The 21,496-nt window shown below is 45.5% G+C and overlaps 1 protein-coding gene across 2 annotated transcripts in view; it reads right to left on the reverse strand.

Moving 5' to 3' along the window:
• The window catches only part of ptprna (protein tyrosine phosphatase receptor type Na), a 271,076-nt gene that overhangs the window by 44,249 nt on the left and 205,331 nt on the right, over positions 1-21,496 (reverse strand). Inside the window, exons 13-15 of one of the 2 annotated variants that reach the window (XM_072260997.1) lie at positions 19,093-19,290; positions 16,478-16,625; positions 5,537-5,610 (exon numbers count right to left, since the gene is read on the reverse strand). In XM_072260997.1, the coding sequence (XP_072117098.1) occupies positions 5,537-5,610; positions 16,478-16,625; positions 19,093-19,290 (420 nt within the window). The remainder of the gene's footprint in view (positions 1-5,536; positions 5,611-16,477; positions 16,626-19,092; positions 19,291-21,496) is intronic. The other variant, XM_072260998.1, reaches the window with a different exon arrangement.

Consider the following 21,496-nt stretch of genomic DNA (forward strand, 5'->3'; position numbering starts at 1 on the left):
AAAACACCTCCTCCTCTGTAAACTTTACAGGGTCCATGATGCCACTGAGACTTCACCTGAATTCTATGGACTCTGTTTCTGTCTCCCGAGTGAATACAGATGTGAAAGATCCACTTTCCCATCTCTTTCAGCTGCAGGCTATCCCCTCTTTTCATTGCTTTAATCAGGAAGGAGGTACAGGAGTCTCAAGTCCCAAACCACCAGCTTCAGGAACAGTTATTATCCCTCAGCTATTCAGCTACTGAACCAGAGAGGATAACTTCACTCACCCCAACACTGAACTGATTCCACAACAGGTGGACTCACTTTTAAGAACTCTACAACTCGTGTACTCGATATTTATAGCTTATTTGTTATTATTGTTGTTATTATTTTTTCTCAGCTCAAGCTGGTAAAACCTGAGGTATGGACAAAGCCAAGCAGACTCAATTCTCAATTGCCAGGAACTTTCAGACTATTCTAGTGGTGATTGTTATGTGGCTTTCTGAACATTTACATAAATATTGTTGTGTTGGTGACATATATATACTTTGATAATAAAATTACTTTCAACTTTGATATCTAATCCTACCTTAGTCATGGAGTCACAGAGTATGGAAACAGGCCCTTCCTCCCAACACTATCTAACCAGGATAGGACCATTTGCCTGGGTTTGGCCCCTATCTCTCTAAATCTTCCCTATCCATGTACCTGTCCAAAAGTATTTTAAACATTATAATTGTACACACCTCTGGCAGCTTGATCAATATACCCACCACCCTCTGTATTGAAAACCTACCTCCCTTTGATTGGTAAGCCAAGGTGGGGGGAGGGACCAAACGAATGGAGTTGCAGAAAAAACCATCAGCCATGATCGAATAGTGGAGCAGACTCGATTGGCTGAATAGCTTAATTCTGCTCCTATATCTTTTGGTCGTTCTCCTCTCATTCTAAACCTAAGCTCTCTCGTTTTGTGCTCTCCTACACTGGATAAAACACTGTCTGTGTCCCTCATGACTTTATAAGGTCAACTCTCAGTTTCCTACACTCCAGGAAATCAGAGTCACTCCAGTCTCTCCTTCTCCTTCCTGAGAAAACTAAAAAAATTTGGCCTGTCCCCTAAAACCCTCACTAATTTTTATAGATGCACCGTAGAAAGCATTCTTCTAGGGTGCATCACATCCTGGTATGGAAGTTGTTCTGTCCAAGACCAGAAGAAGCTGCAGAAGATTGTGAACATGGCGCAGCACATCACACAAACCAATCTTCTGTCCTTGGACTCACTTTACACCGCACGCTGTCGGAGCAGTGCTGCCAGGATAATCAAGGACTCGACCCACCCAGCCAACACACTTTTCATCCCTCTTCCCTCCGGGAGAAGGCTCAGGAGCTTGAAGACTCGTACAGCCAGATTTGGGAACAGCTTCTTTCCAACTGTGATAAGACTGCTGAACAGATCCTGACTGGTTACTGGGCCGTACTCTCCAAATATCCGGACCTGCCTCTCAGTTTTTTTGCACTACCTTACTTCTCATTTTTCTATTTTCTATTTATGATATATAATTTAAATTTTTAATATTTACTATTGATTTGTAATCCAGGGAGCGGGAAGCAAAGAATCAAATATCGCTGTGATGATTGTACATTCTAGTTTCAATTGTTTGGCGACAATAAAGTATAAAGTATAATTCACAGGGAAAACATACAAACTCCACACATCCAGCACAGCAAGTCAGGATTGCACCTACACCTCTCATGCAGTGCTGCATAATTGTTGGGATTCTCTCTGGATGTTTTGCACTTGAATATGTCCTTGAGATTGGTGGTGACATAGTGGCTTGTTCAAACTAAACTGTTGGGTTAACACCAGTCACCTTCCATCATTTTCAATAGCTAATTGTAAAAATCTTAAAGGAAACCAGGAAAAAAATCTTTCTTGTAGATCAATTGTGTGTGTCTCAATGCTCTGCTCACATCCTCATGATTAATTGTCAAACCACGGGGAGTGCAGGACAGTTCCGGAGGGTGTGTAACCACCTTACCTCTCACCTGGCTTCACCCATCATATCCTACCTTCTTCCCCTTTTCTTCCTAGTCCTGATGAAGGGTCCCAGCCCAAAATATTGACTGTTTCCCTCCAAAGATGTTGCCTGACCTGCTGAGTTCCTCCAGCATTTTGTGTAAGTGTGTTGTTCCCAAGATTGTAACCCTGGTTCTTGTCTCTCCAGTCTGCTGAAACAATCTCACAATTCACCTCCTCCTTTTCCAAACCCCAACCCTCCTCAACCTTTCCTCTTGGACAATCTATCCAGAGAACCTGTGCCTCAGTGACTCCAGGGCAAGGTTACCCTTTCTTGGGTACAGAGAGCCAAGTTTTTTATCAACAGCATGATAGTACAACACTTAGCATAAAGGTTTACAGCGCTAACAATCGTGGTTCAGCTCCCACTGCTGCCTGTAAGGAGTCTGTACATTTTCCCCTTGACTGTGTATGTTTCCTCCGGGTACTCTTATTTCTTCCCACCTTCCAAAGATGTACGGGTTAGGGTTAGTAAGTTGTGGGCAGGTTACGTTAGCACCGGAAGCATGGTGACACTTGCAGGCTGCCCCCAGAACATCCTCAGACTGCGTTGGTCATTGAGGCAATCACTGTATGTTTCGATATACATATGGCAAGTAAAATTAATCTTTAATCTTATAGAAACATAGAAACACAGAAAACCTACAGCACAATACAGGCCCTTCGGCCCACAAAGCTGTGCCGAACATGTCCTTACCTTAGAAATTACCTAGGGTTACCTATAGCCCTCTATTTTTCTCAGCTCCATGTACCTATCCAAAAGTCTCTTAAAAGACCCTATTGTATCCGCCTCCACCACCGTCGCCGGCAGCCCATTCCACACACTCACCACTCTCTGTGTAAAAAACTTACCCCTGATATCTCCTCTGTACCTCCTTCCCAGCACCTTAAAACTGTGTCCTCTCGTGCTAGCCATTCCAGCCCTGGGAAAAAGCCTCTGACTATCCACACGATCAATGCCTCTCATCATCTTATACACCTCTATCAGGTCATCTCTCATCCTCTGTCGCTCCAAGGCAAAAAGGCCGAGTTTTACTTAGAGGGTGGTGAGTGCGTGCAATGGGCTACCAGCAATGATGGTGGAAGCGGTTATGATAAGGTCTTTTAAGAGACTTTTGAATAGGTACATGGAGCTTAGAAAAATAGAGGGCTATGGGAAAGTCTAGTAATTTCTAAGGTAAGGACATGCTTGGCACACCTTTCTGGGCCGAAGGGCCTGTATTGTGCTGTAGGTTTTCTATGTTTCTGTTTCACTCAACCTATTCTCATAAGGCATTCTCCCCAATCCAGGCAACATCCTTGTAAATCTCCTTTGCACCCTTTCTATGGTTTCCACATCCTTCCAGAACTGAGCACAGTACTCCAAGTGGGGTCTGACCAGGGTCCTATATAGCTGCAACATTACCTCTCGGCTCTTAAACTCAATTCCACGATTGATGAAGGCCAATGCGCCTTATGCCTTCTTAACCACACAGTCAACCTGCGCAGCAGCTTTGAGTGTCCTATGGACTCGGACCCCAAGATCCCTCTGATCCTCCACACTGCCAAGACTCTTACCATTAATACTATAGTCTGCCATCATATTTGACCTACCAAAATGAACCACCTCACACTTTCCTGGGTTGAACTCCATCTGCCACTTCTCAGCCCAATTTTGCATCCTATCAATGTCCTGCTGCAACCTCTGACAGCCCTCCACACTATCCACAACACCTCCAACCTTTGTGTCATCAGCAAATTTACTAACCCATCCCTCCACTACTTCATCCAGGTCATGAAGAGTAGGGTCCCAGAACAGACCCCTGAAGCACACCTCTCTGGTCACCGACCTCCATACAGAATATGACCCGTCAACAACCTTCCTTTGCCTTCTGTGGGCAAGCCAGTTCTGGATCCACAAAGTAAGGTCCCCTTGGATCCCATGCCTCCTTACTTTCTCAGTAAGCCTTGCATAGGGTACCTTGTCAAATGCCTTGCTGAAATCCATATACACTACATCTACTGCTCTACCTTCATCAATGTGTTTAGTCACATCCTCAAAAAATTCAATCAGGCTCATAAGGCATGAACTGCCTTTCACAAAGCCATGCTGACTATTCCTAATCATATTAATGCCTCTCCAAATGTTCATAAATCCTGCCTCTCAGGATCATTTCTATCAATTTACCAACCACAGAAGTAAGACTCACTGGTCTATAATTTCCTGGGCTATCTCTACTCCCTGTCTAGAATAATGGAACAACACTTGCAACCCTCCAATCCTTCGGAACCTCTCCTGTCCCCATTGATAATGCAACGATCATCGCCAGAGGCTCAGCAATCTCTCCCTTGCCTCCCACAGTAGCCTGGGGTACATCTCATCTCGTCCCAGTGACCTATCAAACTTGATGCTTTCCAAAACCTCTAGCACATCCTCTTTAATATCTACATGCTCAAGCTTTTCAGTCCGCTGTAAGTCATCGCCAAGATCCTTTTTCTGTAGTGAATACTGAAGCAAAGTACTCATTAAGTACCTCTGCTATCTCCTCCTGTTCCATACACATTTCTCCACTGTCACATTTGATTGGTCCTATTCTCTCACGTCTTATCCTCTTGCTCTTCACATACTTGTAGAATGCCTTGGGGTTTTCCTTCATCCTGTCTGCCAAGGCCTTCTCATGGCCCCTTCTGGCTCTCCTAGTTTCATTCTTAAGCTCCTTCCTGCTAGCCTTATAATCTTCTGGATCTCTATCATTCCCTAGTTTTTTGAACCTTTTGTAAGCTGTTCTTTTCTGCTTGACTAGATTTATGACAGCCTTTGTACACCACTGTTCCTGTACCCTACCATCCTTTCCCTGTCTCATTGGAACGTACCTATGCAGAACTCCACGCAAATATCCCCTGAACATTTGCCATATTTCTTTCGTACATTTCCCCGAGAACATCTGTTCCCAATTTATACTTCCAAGTTCCTGCTTGATAGCCTAATATTTCCCCTTACTCTAATTAAACACTTTCCTAACTTGTCTGTTCCTATCCTTCTCCAATGCTATGGTAAAGGAGATAGAATAGTGATCACTATCTCCAAATGGCACTCCAACTGAGAGATCTGACACCTTAGCAGTTTCATTTCCCAATACCAGATCAAGTACAGCCTTTCCTCTTGTAGGCTTATCTACATATTGTGTCAAGAAACCTTCTTGAACACACCTAACAAACTCCACCCCATCTAAACCCTTCGCTCTAGGGACAAGCCAATCGATATTTGGGAAATTAAAATCTCCCACCACGACAACCCTGTTATTATTACACCTTTCCAGAATCTGTCTCCCTATCTGCTCCTTGATGTCCTTATGATGACTAAGTGTAAAAATCTCAAAGGAAAATGGGAAATAAACCCTTTCTTTCAGGAAAGAGGCCCCCAGTCTAGTAGGGCTGGACTGGACTGGAATCAACCCTTTGCCTTTCACGCAAGCACGCCACAATATGTACACTTACAATGGGACTGGCGTTGATGAAGTCCGTCCGCGACGGGTTAACCTCTGCTTTCAGGACCATCCGGTTATGGTCATCTGTAGGGTTAATAATAAAAACTAAATGAGTGGCACCTCGAGTTCCCTGTCACACTGTGGGGAAGTTTGCTACTCCATCATCAGCTGAGGAGAGAGGGATAGGGATCGGGAGAGAGAGGTTGGAGGAGAGGCAGTGATAGAGAGTGCAGAGGGGGAGGAGGGCAGAGAGATGGTGGGGGGGAGAAAGCTAGGAAAGGGGCAGAGACCATTTCACTGTACGTTTCAAAGTAAATCTGATAAATAAACTTGAACCCGGATCTGAATCTAAAACTGGAGGTTTAAGGTGAGAGGGGGAAAGATTTAAAAGGGTCCTGAGAGGTAACTTTCTAATGCAGAGGGTGGTTGGTATATGGAATAAGCTTTCAGAGAAAGTTGTAGAGACATACAGTACATAGAACATTACAGCATAGGATATATAGATTGATACATACGATCAAAGTACATACTGTGTCTGCTACCACATACTAACTTCTGTTTCATTTTCTTACAGGTATTCACAGGAAAATAAAGAAATACAATAGAACTTGTGAAAAAAAACTACATGCAAGTAAAGACTGACAAACATCCGATGTGCAAAGGAAGGCAAACTGAAGTAATATTGACAACATGAATTGTGAAGAGTTCTGTGTAGGTTGTAGAATCAGCTCTGAGTCACGGTGAGTGAAGGTATACACGTGGGTTCAGGAGCCTGATGGCTGCAGGATAATAACTGTTCTTGAAGCTGGTGGTGTGGGACCTAAGGCTCCTGCATCTTCTACCCAATGGTAGTATTGAGAAGAGTTCTGTCTTCACTGCTACTCATAATGCTCATAAAACAGCCCTGAATCATTAGCTGAGGGAGGATGGGAGGAGGGAATCAAGAGGAGGTTTCCTCACTGACCTGTTGCCATTGGTTAATGAGTTTATTATTGTCACAGTGAAAAGCTGGTCTTGCATACTGCTCATACAGATCAGATCATAAGGACGGTCTTTTATATACAGGCATCCGTTCGTCTCGTGAGACCATGGATTTGCGCCTTGAAAGGTTTCCGGGGCACAGGCCTGGGCAAGGTTGTATGGAAGACCGGCAGTTGCCAATGCTGCAAGCCTCCCCTCTCCACGCCATCGATATTGTCCAAGGGAAGGGCACTAGGACCCATACAGTTTGGCACCGGTGTTGTCGCAGAGCAATGTGTGACACAACACGCTGCCTCAGCCAAAGCTCGAGCTAGCGACCTTCAGATCACTAAATGAACACCTTAACCACTTGGCCACGTGCCAACACGCGTTGGTCTATTGAGATAGTAAGAGGTAAAAGAATAACAACAAACATCAGTGATAATAAACCTGATTCTGATTCTGTTGTGGGCTAATCTGTGATTCAGTCCTCCCAACATGCAGACACCAGTCCGCAGAGGTTTGTAAGGACTTTGCAAGGTTGACCAGTCTAGATCGACGCTGGGGGTGATCTACAAGGAAAGCTGCCTTTAAATTTCAATATTTGACTTTATGGTTCCATTCATTTTTTAAAGTTAGAAAATGGGAGTGATTCACTGTCTGGCAGGGAGCCTTGCCCACTGGCTGTATCTAGCTGAAAACAGTAGGAGTTTCCACCTGTGGGAGAGGACTCCAGCTGATGACACACTCAGAGAAGAAATCTCCAAAGATCACTCATTGAAAAAAATTCCTTGCAGGAAGAAGTTCCTGCCTACGCCATGAAACAGGTTGTCTACCTCTGTCTACTTGTCTAACAGTGGCGGCTCGGTAGTGTGGCAGTTAACACAGCACTACTACAGTGCCAACGACCCAGGTTCGATTGCCGTCACCATCATACAGTATGTTCAGTATGTTCTCCCCATGTCCGTGTGAGTTTCCTCTGGGCGCTTCGGTTTTCTCCCACATTCCAAAGACGCATGTCATGGATTAGTAGGCTAATTGGTCACGTAGTGTAATTGGGCAGCGTGAGTTCGTTGGCCTAGAAGGGCCTGTTACTGTGCTTTATCTCTAAATAAAAACCCTGGTAGGCTACAGAATAGAACATAGGACAGTTCTGCCCTGGAACAGCCCACAATATCTGTGCTGAACACAATGCCAAATTAATTTCAGCCCGCCTCTGTACGATTCATATCCAAAAATTATCTGCGTAGTTGTGTGTCTATCTCACGGCCTCTTAAATTTACAAAGATGCTGCCTGGACTTGAGGAGCTGAGTTATAGAGAAAGGTTTGAATTGGTTAGGACTTCATTCCCCGGAGTGAGGGAGAATGAGGGGAGATTTGACAGAGGTATATAAAATTTACCTGATTAGAGGGTATAGATGGGGTAAGTGCAAGCAGGCTTTTTCCACTGAGGTTGGGTGAGACTAGAACTACATGGTGAAAGGTGAAGTATTGAAAGGGAACCTGAGAGGAACTTCTTCACTCGGAGGGTGGTGAGAGTGTGGAACGAGCTGCCAGTGGAAGTTGTGGATGCAGGTTTGATTTGAACATCTAAGAGAAGTTTTGTTAAGTACATCAACAGGAGGGGTATGGAGGGCTATAGTCCAGGTACAGGTCGAGGGAATCAGGCAGAATGATATTTCAGCATGACTAGATGGACTGAAGAGCTTTTTTTTGTGTGCTGTAGTGCTCTATGACTTGATGACTCTATAAATATCCATTGTATCTATTTCCACGACAGCTCCAGGCACCCACCAGTAAAAAAACTTGCCCCAAACATCTCCTTTAAACTTACCCCCTTTCATCTGAAAGATAAGCCCTTCAAGTATTTGAGGTTTCTACCCTGGGAAAAAGTCTCTGACTATCTACTCTGACTCTGCCTCTCACCACTTTATAAAGTTCTATCAGGTTGCCCTTTAGCCTCCGCTACTCCAGAGAAAAGAGCCCAGCCTCTCCTTATAGCTCGTACTCTCTAATTCAGGCAGCGTCCTGGTGAACGTTCTGCATCCTCTCCAAAGCCCCAACATCCTTCCTATACTGATGCAACAAGAGCTGCACACAATACTCCAAGTGCGGCCTAACCAAAATTTTATGCAGCTAAAACACGACTTCCTGGCTCTACACTCAATGGCCCAACCAATGAAGGCGAGCGTGCGCATGCCTTCACCACCCTCTCTACCTGAATTGCCACATTCAGTGTCCCCAGGGTGGGGATTTCATTGGCCGACACTAGGACTAGGTTGGTTGTACCAACACTGACTGAGCCTGGGTCTGTGTCAGGTGGTGAAAAAAACCAACGACATGGATGAACCTAATGGAACTTATATCTCATCTTTCTCCAGTCCACTAGTGCAGATGATCTGTCCATGGTAACCACCCAACAGCTACCAAGTCATACAGCACAGAAGTAGGCCCTTCACAGAACATAGAATACTATAGCACAGTACAGGCCCCTCAGCCTATAATGTTGTGCCAACCTACTGACCTACTCTAAGTTCATTCTAACCCTTCCCTCCATTTTTCTCTCATCCATGTGGCTACCTTAGAGTTTCTCTACTAAACCCCTGGCAGTAGGTTCCATCACTCCCAGAGTAAAAATCTTATCTCTGACATTTCCTCGAATCATCTTGAAATTATGTCCAGTTCCCCCATGGGAAAAAGTCTCTGGCCATCCACCTGATTTACGCCTCGCATCATCTTATACACCTCTATAAAGTCTGCTGTCATCCTCTTTTGCTCCAAAGAGAAAAGCCCTAGCTTGCTCGATCTTTCCTCATGAGACATGCCCTGTAATCCAGGCAGCATCCTGGTAAATCTCCTCTGCACCTTCTCCAAAATTTCCACATACTTCCAATGGAGGTGACCAGAACTGAACACAATATTCCAAGTGTAGTCAAACCAGGATTTATGGAGCTGCAACATTACTGCACTGCTCTTGAACTCAATCCCCCAACTAATGAAGGCTAACATTCCATGCGCTTTCATTGTGCAGAAAGATGACAGGCCCAATTGATCTTGCCACAACTTGTCAATGCTGACCACAATGCCCATCCAAACAAGTCCCATTTCCCACATTAGTGTTGTGGTTAGCATAATGTATTACAATGCCAGTGATCTTCTGCAGTCTGTATGGAGTTCATATGTTCTCCTCACGACCGCATAGATTTCCTCCGGTTGTTCTACTTCCTCCCGCTTTCCAAAGAAGTAGGGTTATCAAGTTGTGGGCATGCTATGTTGGCACCAGAAGCATGGCAACACTTGTGAGCTGTGCCCAGCACATCCTCACATCCTCGGACTGTTTTGGTCATGGAAGTAAACATCACATTTCACTGTATGCTTCAATATTTCTCTGTACAGGTGAAGTGTGTGGTCATGCACTTTAGAGAAGGAATAAAGGTGTAGACTATTTTTCTAAATGTGGAGAAAATTCAGAAATCAGAGGTACAAAGGGACTTGGGAGCCCTTGTGCAGGATTCCCTAAAGGTTAGCTTGAAAGTTGAGTCGGTGGTAAGGATGGCAAATGCAATGTTAGCATTCATTTTGAGAGGACTAGAATATAAGAACAAAGATGTAATGCTGAGCCTTTATAAAGCATTAGTCAGACTGCACTTGGAGTATTATGAGCAATTTTGACCCCTTTATCTAAGAAAGACTGTGCTGACTTTGGAGAGGTTCGCGAGAATGATCCTGGGAATGAAAGGTTCAACGTATGAGGAACATTTGACGGCTCTGGATCTGTACTCAGTGGAATTTAGAAGAATGGGGGGGGGGCCTGGGGAACCTATCGAATATTGAAAGGTCTAGATAGAGTGGACGTGGAGAGGATGTTTCCTGTACTGGAGGAGTCTAGGACCAGAGGACACAGCTCAAAATAAAACAATGTCCATTTAGTACAGAGATTAGGATGAATTTCTTTCACCAGGGGATGGTGAACCTATGGAATTCATTGCCATAGATGGCTGTAAGGCCAAGTCTTTACTTATATTGAAAGTGGAGGTTGATATGTATTTAATTAGTAAGGGTGCCAAAGGTTATGACAGAAAGCAGGAGAATGCGGCTGAGAGGGATAATAAATCACCAAGATGAAATGGCGAAGCTGACTCAACGGACTGAATGGCCTAATTTTGCTCCTACGTCCTATGGTCTTATAAACAATGGAACAATATTTGTGACACTCCTATCTTCTGGTATTATTCCTGTGGCCAGTGAGGACACAAAGATCATCTACAACACCCCAGCTATCTCTTTCATTGCTTCCTGTAGTAATCTGGGACAACTTCTCAGCAGAGGGTGGTGAATATTTGGACTGAGCTGCCCAAGGAAGTAGTTGAGGTATGTTCCATGATATCATTTAAGAAGAACTTGGATAGGTACATGGCGGGATGGGACTTAGAGGAATATGCACTGAATGCAAGAGATGGGCCTAGATGAGTGGTCACCATGATTGGTATGGAATGGTTGAGCGGATAGGCCTGGTTTGATCTGCGACTCTACAAAGGAGAATTCTATGGATCATCACCTTGTCCCGGTGGAGAGGCTTGTGAGTTTCTGAGGTTCCGAGAGAGATGTCGTCTGGAGTTTAGCCAGCTGGCACTTAGCCCTTGGTAGGGTCACCCTTGGTGGTGAGCTCAAGGGGAGGTTCCGGACAAATTGCAATCCAACCAAGACCTCAACGGTGGATGATGACTCATCACAATGGCAGTGAAGGTGAGGAAGGCTGCAGCAGTGAAGGCACCCTCCCCCCATCGTCTTGTACTCTGTGTCACTGGATCCTGACCCTGATCTGCCGAGGACAGTGTGGTAGCTACCCGTGAACCCATCTCCCACATTAAACAAAGTCACATATTAACATTCTCCATTAAGGGAATTCACCCTCAATCACAGGAAAACTCACCTCCTCACTGTTACTCCTGCTGATCACCTTTGCTCCACGTCCTGAACTTCAACTGCTGCCCCTGAAGCTTCTCCCGATTCCCTCCATCACTAACTTTGAACACGTCCATTAAGAAGCTCCTCTACTCCAAGGAGAACCAGAGTTTGCAAGCTGAGTCTCTCACCACTGCAGTAAATCCACACCATGCCCTTTCCAACAGATTGATGATGGCCTAGTAGAAAGCCAAGAACCAGCTGCAGTTCTTCAGATGAGATTCAATTTGTACAATAAATTCAAGAGGGTCTGTTGTCACTGGGTGCTTGCCTTTGGACTTCAGTGTGCTTCTAAGCATTAACCTGATTCGCTCAGAACACTGGACAAACCCAGCTCTGTCTCCATGCCAACAGCCGTGGTGTTACTAAATGTTCCTGTGATGTTCTTTCATAATTAACAGCATGTTGTGTTTGAAAATCAAAACTCGCACCTCGAGGACTTTTCAACTTCGAGGTAAAGGTGAGATTAGATTAAGACTACATCAAATGCTGGAATTTCTGAAGGGGTAGATTGATCAGGAACCAAAAGGGTGTAGACACAACCCCTAGAAGAAGGCAGGATGCTGAGGTGGCAGGTGAAATATGCAACAGATCACTGCTGGAGTAAATAATGTACCTGAGCAAAGGGATTCAGCCAACTTGTATAAAGAACTGGCTGTTTCCCAGCTGGAGTTTGGGTCCAGTTCTGGATCCAAGGCATTGGGAAGGAAGCCAGAACTTAAAACACAAGATATCCTGCAGATGCTGGAAATTCAGAGCAACACACGAAAAATTAGCACGTCAAGCAGTATATATGGAGAGGAATAGACAGTCTACTTTCCAAAGTTGAAGTTTCAAAGTAAACCACATAGGCACCTTGGCCGAGAAGCTCACCAGTGCCTCTATTTCAGCAGAAGGCTATAAGAAACTTGGCATGCCCCCATTGACCATCACCAATTTTTAGCAATGCATGGTGAGGGGTGGGGGCTTGGCATGGTAACATAACGGTTAGCGCGATGCTTTATAGTGCCAGCGATCACTGATCGGGGTTGAAAAACAACCAATGTCTGTAAGGACTTTGTACATTCTCCCCATGGTTTAATCCAGGTGCTCTGGTTTCCTCCCACATTCCAAAGTCATGCTGGTTAAGGTTGTGGGCGTGCTATGTTGGTACCACAATACTTACGGGCTGCCCAAAGCATAACCTCGGATTAGTGCTTGTTGAAACAAACGCCACATTTCACTGTATGCTCTGATGTACATGTGACAAATAAAGCTGATCTTTACTTTAGAAAGCATCCTACGCCTGGTTTGGCAACTGCTCTGCCCATGACCGCAAGAAACTGTGGAGAGTTATGGACACAGCTCAGCACATCACAGAAATCAGCCTCTCCTCCATGGACTCTATCTACACTTCTCACTGCCTCAGTAAATCAAATACCCCTCCCACCCCAGACATTCTCTCTTCTCAGTTTTCCCATCGGGCAGAAGATTCAAAAGCCTGAAAGAATGTACCACCAAGCTCAAGGACAGCTTCCATCCTGCTGTTTTAGGATTATTGAACTGGCCCTCTGTCCAGTAAGATGGACTCTTGACCTTACAATCTGCCTCATTACACACCTTATTAATTGCCCGCACTACACTTTCTCTGTAACTCTAACACTTGACTCTGTACTCTACTATTGTTTTCCCTTGTACTACCTCAGTACACTGTTAACAGTACAGTACAATATGGACCCTTCGGCCTGCAATGTTGTGTTGACCTACAGTATATAAACCTACACCATGATCAATCAAACCCTTCCCACTTACACACCCATAGCCCTCCATTTTCTTTCATCCACGTGCCTATCTAAGAGGTCCTTAAATGGCATTATTGTATCAGTCTTTAGTACCACCCCTGGCAGTATGTTCCAGGCACTCACCACTGTCTGTGTAAAAGACATATGTCTGACATCCTCCTCCTCCCACCTCCCCAAACTTTTCTCCTTCACCTGAAACGAACAACCTCTGCCCTGAGAAAAAAGCACTAGCTGCCAACTCTATCTCATATTCCAACTAGGTAGCCTCCAGAGAGATGACAAGAACTTCAATTTTTCCAACATCCAGTAATTTATACCCTCCCCCTTCCCTCTTTTTCAATTCCCCACTCTGGCCTCTTCTCTTCTTTGCACCTGCCTATCACCTCTCCCCAATGCCCCTCCTACTTTCCTTTCTCCCATGGCCCACTTTCCTCTCCTATCAGATTCCTTCATCTCTGGCCCTTTTTCACCTATCATCTCCTAGCTTCTTAATTCACCCCCCTTCCCCACGCACCTGGTTTCACCTATCACCTTCTAAGCTTGTACTCATTCACCTCTCCTCACCTTCTTATTCTGGCTTCTTCCCCCTTCCTTTCCAGTCCTGATGAAGGGATTTGGCCCCAGACATTGACTGTTAATTCATTTCCACAGATGCTGCCTGACCTGCTGAGTTCCTCCAAAATTTTTGTGTGTTACTTGGATTAGACATTGACTTTGTGGGAGAACCCAGTGAGTGGTAGTAGACAGTTACCTATCTGACTGGTGGCCTGTGACCAGTGGTGTGTTGTGGGGCTGGTACTGGGTCCGTTGTTTGTCACCCATGTCAATAATCTGGATAATAAAATGGTTAACTAGATCAGCAAATTTGCAGATGACCCCAAGATTGGGGGTGCAGTGGAAAGCAAGAAAGACTATCGTGGTTTGCAGTGAGATTGAGACCATCTGGAAAATGGGCTGAAAAATTGGCAGATGGAATTTAATGCAGACAAGTGCAAGGTTCAACCACAGAAGATTTACACAGTGAATGATAGGCACTGAGGAGTGCTGCAGAACAAAGGGATCTGGGAATACAGGTCCGTCATTCGTTGAAAGTAGTTTCACAGATAGATAGGGTCATAAAGGAAGCTTTTGGCACATTGGCCTTCACAAATCAATGTATTGAGTACAGGAGATGGGATGTTATGTGGAAGTTGTATAAGTTGTAAGGCCTAATTTCGAGTATTTTGTGCAATCTGGTCACCTGCCTACAGGGAAGATGTAAATTAAGTTGAAAGAGTACAGAGAAAATTTACAAATGTATTGCCTGGCCAGGAGGACCTGAGTTATAAAGAAAGATTCAATAGGTTAGGACTTCATTCCTTGGAACGTAGAAGATTGAGGGGCGATTTGATAGAGGTATACATAATTATGAGGGGTATAGATAGGGTAAATGCAAGCAGGGTTTTTCCACTGAAGTTGAGTGGGTTATGGGTTAAGGGTGAAAGGTGAAAAGTTTAAGGGGAACATGAGGGGAAACTTCTTCACTCAAGAGGTTGTAAGAGTGTGGAATGAGCTACCAGTGGAAGTGGTGCATACAAGCTTGTTTGCAATGTTCAGAGAAGTTTGGATAGGTACATGGGTGGGAGGGGTATGGAGGACTATGGTCCGGTTCAGGTCAATGGGATTAGGCAGTTTAAATGGTTCAGCATGGCGCAGACGGGCAGAAGGGCCTGTTTCTGGCTGCACTTCTGTATGACTCTATGACTCTGATAATCTTATACACCTCATACTTCCTCATTCAAAGAAAAAAGCCTTAACTTGCTCAACTTCGCCTCATAAGACAGTTGTAATGAAACTATGTGGATGGTATGTACAGCAAGGTTTCTCACTGTGCCCAGGTACATATGATAATAATAAACCTATTTATCAATTTAAATTGAATGCTATCCATTGGCGATGAGAATGGTTGCCTGAAGATTTAGCTGTTCCTGGTAGCGAATCCACCCTGCAAGTGTAGATATCAGTAAGATTGAGAAAGTACAGAGAAAATTTACAAGGATGTTGCCAGGTCTTGAGGACCTGACTTATAGGGAAAGGTTGAATAGGTTAGGAACTTATCTACTAGAGCGTAGGAGAATGAGCAGAGATTTGACAGAGGTGTACAAAATTATGGGGGTATAGATATGCTAATTGCAAGCAGGCTTTTTCCACTGAGGTTGCATGAGACTAGATCTAGAGGTCATGGGTAAAGGGTTAAATGTGAAATATTTAGAGGGAATAGAGGTTGGTAAGAGTGTGGAACAAGCTGCCAGTGGAAGTGATGGATGGGGGTTCAATTGCAGCATTTATGAGAAGTTTAGATAAGTGCATAAATGGGAGGGATATGAAGGCAGAATAACAGGACAGCATGGACTAGAGGGGCTGAATGGCCCGTTACTGGGCTATGGTGATCTATGACTCTATTCTGACCTGATTCAGCCTGCATGTAACTCCAGATTTCACCACATGAGTCATTCTTTCCCTGAGAAATTCTCTGATGGACAATGAACTTAAGACCATAAGACAAAGAAGCAGAATTAAGTCATTTGGCCCATTGAATCTGCTTTTATCAAAGTTGATTTATCACCCCTCTCAACCCCATTCACCTGTCTTCTCCCCTTGACCTCTGATGTCCTCCCTAATCAAGAACCTATCAAACTTTGCTTTAAATATACTCAGTGAATTGGCCTCCACAGTCAAATGTGATGATGAATTCTACAGATTCACCACCTTCTGGTTATAGAAATTCCTCCTCATTACTGTTCTAAAGGGATGTACTTGTATACTGAGATGTGCACTCTGGTCTTAGACTCCTCCACTATTGGAAACATCCTCCCAAACATCCAGGCCATTCCATTTTCGATAGATTTTAATGAGATCCTTCCTCATTGTTCCAAACTCCAGCGTACAGGCCCAGCATCATCAAACGCTCCTCATATGTTACCCCTTTTGTTTCTGATATCAATTCTCGTAAATCTCCTCCGGACCCTCTCCAATGCCAGCACACCTTTTCTTAGATAAGGGGCCCAAAACTGCTCACAATTCTCCAAGTGCAGTCTGACCAATGACTTATAAAGCCTCAACATTACATCCTTGTTTTTATATTCCAGTCCTCTCGAAGGACTGGATTGGATCCAATTGGAAGTGGACAATGAACCCACATGCTATGAACGACTACAAGAAAAGGCATGGATGAATCAAATAAAACAGATTAGCTCGCACTTACATGGAACAAAGGTGGGATTCCGGCACTTTTTGACATTGGCCTCACTCTGTGCAACGGAGCAAGAGTTGGGCTCGGCCTGGTAAGCGCACAAGGCCTCCCACTCCTTATGAAGACGATCCTTGATCTTCAGGTGGTCCTCCATGTACGACTGGAAAAGAAGGAAAAACGTCATAACCTTGGCGGGGTTTCAGAAGCCCCTTGTACTTCTCCCCCTCTCCTCAGCACCCCTGGACTAATGCCGAAATCCCTTATTCCCTGTACCCTAGTAAATCTCCTCCCAAAGACTTGAAAACCTAAGTCTGGTCCTTGGAATAAGATTGCTGAAGCCCGGAGACTGGAGGCATGTCCTAGAGTTGGAGGGCTGTCCATGTGTGTGGGTGGGTGGGAGGGAGGAATGGGGCTTGCTTTGCTGTTGTTCTGTTTTGTTGGGTTCTGTATGTGCTGTTGTGCAATGCTGGTGTCACAAAGTGTGGCAACACTTGCAGGCTGTCCCAAGCACATCCCGAAGTTGTGTTGGTTTTCAACGCAAATGACACATTTCACTCTATGTTTTGAATACATGTGATAATTAAATCTGAATTTGAATTGATTTATTTACATTTGTTTACTGACGTGCATTTATTTATGACCTGTACACTGTATCATACTGAGTCCTCACCACTGATTTGCCAGACTGCATCCTCAGTTCCTTGCTTCAGTATTATTTTTTTTTGCTTTGATTAATAAGTTTCAGAGGGATTTGGGCCAAATGCAGGCAAATGGGATTTGCTTAGATAGGCTTCTTGGGTGGAGTGTTGCCATGGCTACAAGAGGCTGTCTGGCCCATTGAGACTGTACCGCTGCCAGGATTTGCTGTTACACTCTGGAGCACAATGTAGCCCTGCCACCTACACTGCTCCCTAGCAGTGAAGTTCTGGAGATACTGCAAAGTAAATGCAATTCATTCAACAGGACTAGAATCTAAAGGCAACAATGTAACGCTAATAGTTTATAAGGCATTGGTCAGACCGCACAGAGTATTGTGAGCAGTATGCAGGAACGATATGCTAGCATTGAAGAGGGTCCAGAGAAGGTTTATGAAATGTAACTGGGGGGGGGGGTGAAAGAGTTAATGTATGAGGAGTGTTTGATGGCTCTGGGCCTGTACTTACTGGAGCTTAGAAGAATAAGGGGTTTCATGAACGGGTAGTTCCCTTCAACCATTTGGTGCTCAAAACAGCTGGTATCTACATTCTTTCACTCTCTTAGAATCAGTCATAGAGTTAGAGAACACAACAGCAGAGAAACAGGCCTTTCGACCATCTAGTCCATGCCGAACTACTATTCTGCCTAGTCCCATCAACCTGCACCCAAATCACAGCCCTCCATACCCTTCCCATCCATGTACCTATCCAAACCTCTCTTAAATGTGGAAATCAAACCTACATCCACCACTTCTGCTCGCAGCTCGTTCCACACTCTCACCACCCTCTCAGTGAAAAAGTTCCTGCTTGTGTTCCCCTTAAACAGTTCACCTTTCACCATTAACCCATGGCCTCTAGTTCTAGTTCTACCCAACCTAGTTAAAAAAGCCTTCTTGCATTTACCCTATCTATATCCTTTAGAATTTTGTACACCTCTGTCCAATTTCTCCTCATTCTCCTACACTCCAGGGTATAAAGTTCTAACCTGTTCAACCTTTCCCTAAAACTCAGGTCCTGAAGTCCCAGCAACATCCTTGGCATTCTTTCAAACCTACTGATATCTCAGGAGGCTAAGGAGGTTCAGCTTGTCACCAAACATTAACTTCTTTCAATATTCTGTTGAAAGTATCCTGACTGGGTGCATCATGGTCTGGTACAGCACTTTGAATGCACGGGGCGGAAATGGTTAATATGAGGGAGTGCACCACCAGGTTCAGGAACAGCTACTTCCCTTCAACCGTTTGGTTCTTGAACCAACTGGCACCACCCTAATCACTACAGGTTAGCAAAACTATGACCACTTTGATCAGTTTGTACTAAAATGGACTTTGCTTTCCTTATTCTAATTGTATACGTTTGCACAATTTTACATTCATGTTTTCCTTCTGAATGTTGTGTCTGTTGCTCTGATGCTGCTGCAAGTAAGTTTTCCACTGCATCTGTGCCCACATGGACTTGTATCCTTGACAATAAACCGGCTATGGTTCAGGTGCGGGTCGATGGGACTGGGTAGATGACATGAAGTTGATGGGCTGAAAGGCCTGTTTCTGTACTGTACTCCTCTGATTCTAGAAACTTGAATTTTTCCTCTTCTCCTGCACCCTCAAACCTCCCCTCACTCCTTCAATCCTTGCCTCCTCTCCTCACTCACCTCCACTCTTTCACCTCTCACTCCCCAATCCTCTCCTCCACTCCCTCAATCCTCACCTCATCTCCTCGCTCACTTCCACTCCCTCAATCCTCACCTCCTCTCTTCACTCAACTCTCTTCCCCTTCCCAGATTTCCTTTACTTCACCTCAACCCCCCTCCCCTTCGTCCCTCTGTTTCTGCCTCCTCGCTCTCCGACCCTTGCCCCCGGCCCCACCCAAGGCCGAGCCCCCCAAGTCCCGCCCGGGGCCACCCCCCTGCCCCTCCCAGTCGCAGGGACTCACCAGGATCATGTGACCGGTGGAGATGTCCATGTTGGACTGAACCGGTTCCTCACACCAGGACGGAGTGCTGCTGTGGGAACTGGGACTGGCCTGCGGCGCGTCGCTGAACTGCGAGGAGACACTGCTGACCCGGGACGTATCCGCTGCCTCCGCCCGCGTGTAGGATGACTTGGCTGCCATGTGCTGTCTGCACAGCTCCTGCCGGGCAGACAAATATTCAGTCTGCACCGGCCGCCCTCACAGTCAGCCACATGCCACAGTATTTAGCAGCGGTGGGGGTTACACAGGAGGGCTGCAATGGCGGGGATTATATTGGATGGGCAGAGTGTATATGTGAAAGGCAGAGAGTATATATGAGGTACAGAGTGTATATATTGGATGGGCAGAGTGTATATATGAGGGGCAGAGTGTATATATATGATGGGCAGAGTGTATATATGAAGGGCAGAGTGCATATATGAAGGGCAGAGTGTACATATGAGGGCCGGAGTATATATATGAGGGGCAGAGTGTACATATGAGGGTTGGAGTATATATATGATGGGCAGAGTGTATATATGAGGGGCAGAGTGCATATTGGAAGGGTAGGGTATATATTAGTGTGGTGGAGGCTCTATTGGAGGGACGGGTGGGTATATTGCTTCCTTAAGGTTGTTATAGCTGCGGAGGGCAGGTGGTAGTGAGGATGAGCTCCCACTACCTATCAAATCCGTGCGTCTCAAGTAGCCTCTGGCAACCAAGCCCAGCTCCTGGCCTTCACATGTGGCTTAGCTACTAAGCCAGGCAGAATCATTTCTACTGACAGGAGAAAGAGCAAAAGTGGGTTATTGGCGCCTTAAAACCGGTCACTTCGGGCAGATGGGGCTCATCAGCCACGGTTGCAGCTCATCTAGGAGAAGGAAAACTCTGATCTCAAACTTCTGCTATACCCACTCATGGGGAAAGCTTCAGGAGTAAATGCCGAGTAAGGAACCCTAAGCTGGAGTCCCTAAGGCAGTCCTACGTCGAGTTCAACTCCTACAGCACCTGGACACCTGGATGTTGGAGAGGTAGAGAGTAATTTGGAGGGTGGGTGTTATGTTGGAGTAGATGTGTGATACCTGCTCGATGGGTAACAGCTTGCTCTCCATTTCGCACTGCCCTGGCTTGTGTATCACCTGGGCAACTGGGATGCAACATCCATGGGCAACCTCGACTAACAGAGGGCCTCGGGGGAGGGGGGGTGGTATATCAGAGGTGATGATGATGCTGTTGACTCAGTCCTGAGAGGCCAGCGTTGGGCATTTTCATGCCTTACAAGGCGCAGTTCGAAAGGCTGTGTGGGGCACCACTCCTCGCACAGACGTTTTGCAGTATTATTTTACCAGGCCGAGTTGTGAGCTCGACATCAACCCGGCACGGATGGAGAACGCACATGGGGGCGGTCTGTCACTGGATCGAACTCGGGAACCTCCGTTCTCAAGCCCGGCGCTAATCTCACTGCACCACCAGCCGACCACCAGTATATCAGAGGAGTGGGAGTTTAATTCAAGGCTTGGGGGTTCTATTGGCGAGCTGAGGGTTATTTTGGAGGGGTGGGTTTGTATTGGAGGCTATAATGTAGAGGTTGGGTTATATTGGAGTGGTTGGTTTATATTGGAAGGGTGGAGTACCTTGAAGGGGTGGGAGTTATATTGGACAGGGGTACTTTGGAGGGGTGGTGAAATATTGAGGGATAGAGGGTACATTGGAGGGGTAGAGGGCAATTTGGAGGGATGGAAGTTATGTTGAAGGGGACATGGGTGATATTGGAGGGATGGAGGGTACAGTGACCATAGAACCATAAGAACATAGAAGCAGTATTAGGCCATTCAGCCCATCGAGTCTGCTCCGCTGTTCCATCAGGGCTGATTTATTATCTCTGTCAAGCCCATTCTCTTGCCTTTCGGTAGATGGAGTAATCTGGAGGGTTGATGTTATGTTGGAGTGGAGAGTGACATTGGAGGGGTAGAAGGTAATTTGGAAAGTGGATGTTATGTTGGAGTGGTTGAGTGATGTTGGAGGGATGGAGGGAATTAGGAGGGTGGATGTTATATTGAGGGGGATGAATGACACTGGAGGGGTAGAGGGTAATTTGGAGGGTTGATGTTATGTTGGAGTGGAGAATGACATTGGAGGGGTAGAGGGTAATTTGGAGGGTTGATGTTATGTTGGAGTGGAGAATAACATTGGAGGGGTAGAGGGTAATTTGGAGGGTTGATGTTATGTTGAAGTGGAGAGTGACATTGGAGGGGTAGAGGGTAATTTGGAAAGTGGATTTTATGTTGGAGTGGTTGAGTGATGTTGGAGGGATGGAGGGAATTAGGAGGGTGGATGTTATATTGAGGGGGATGAATGACACTGGAGGGGTAGAGGGTAATTTGGA

Source organism: Mobula birostris, chromosome 6, assembly GCF_030028105.1.
Source record: "Mobula birostris isolate sMobBir1 chromosome 6, sMobBir1.hap1, whole genome shotgun sequence".
Classification (NCBI taxonomy): domain Eukaryota; kingdom Metazoa; phylum Chordata; class Chondrichthyes; order Myliobatiformes; family Myliobatidae; genus Mobula; species Mobula birostris.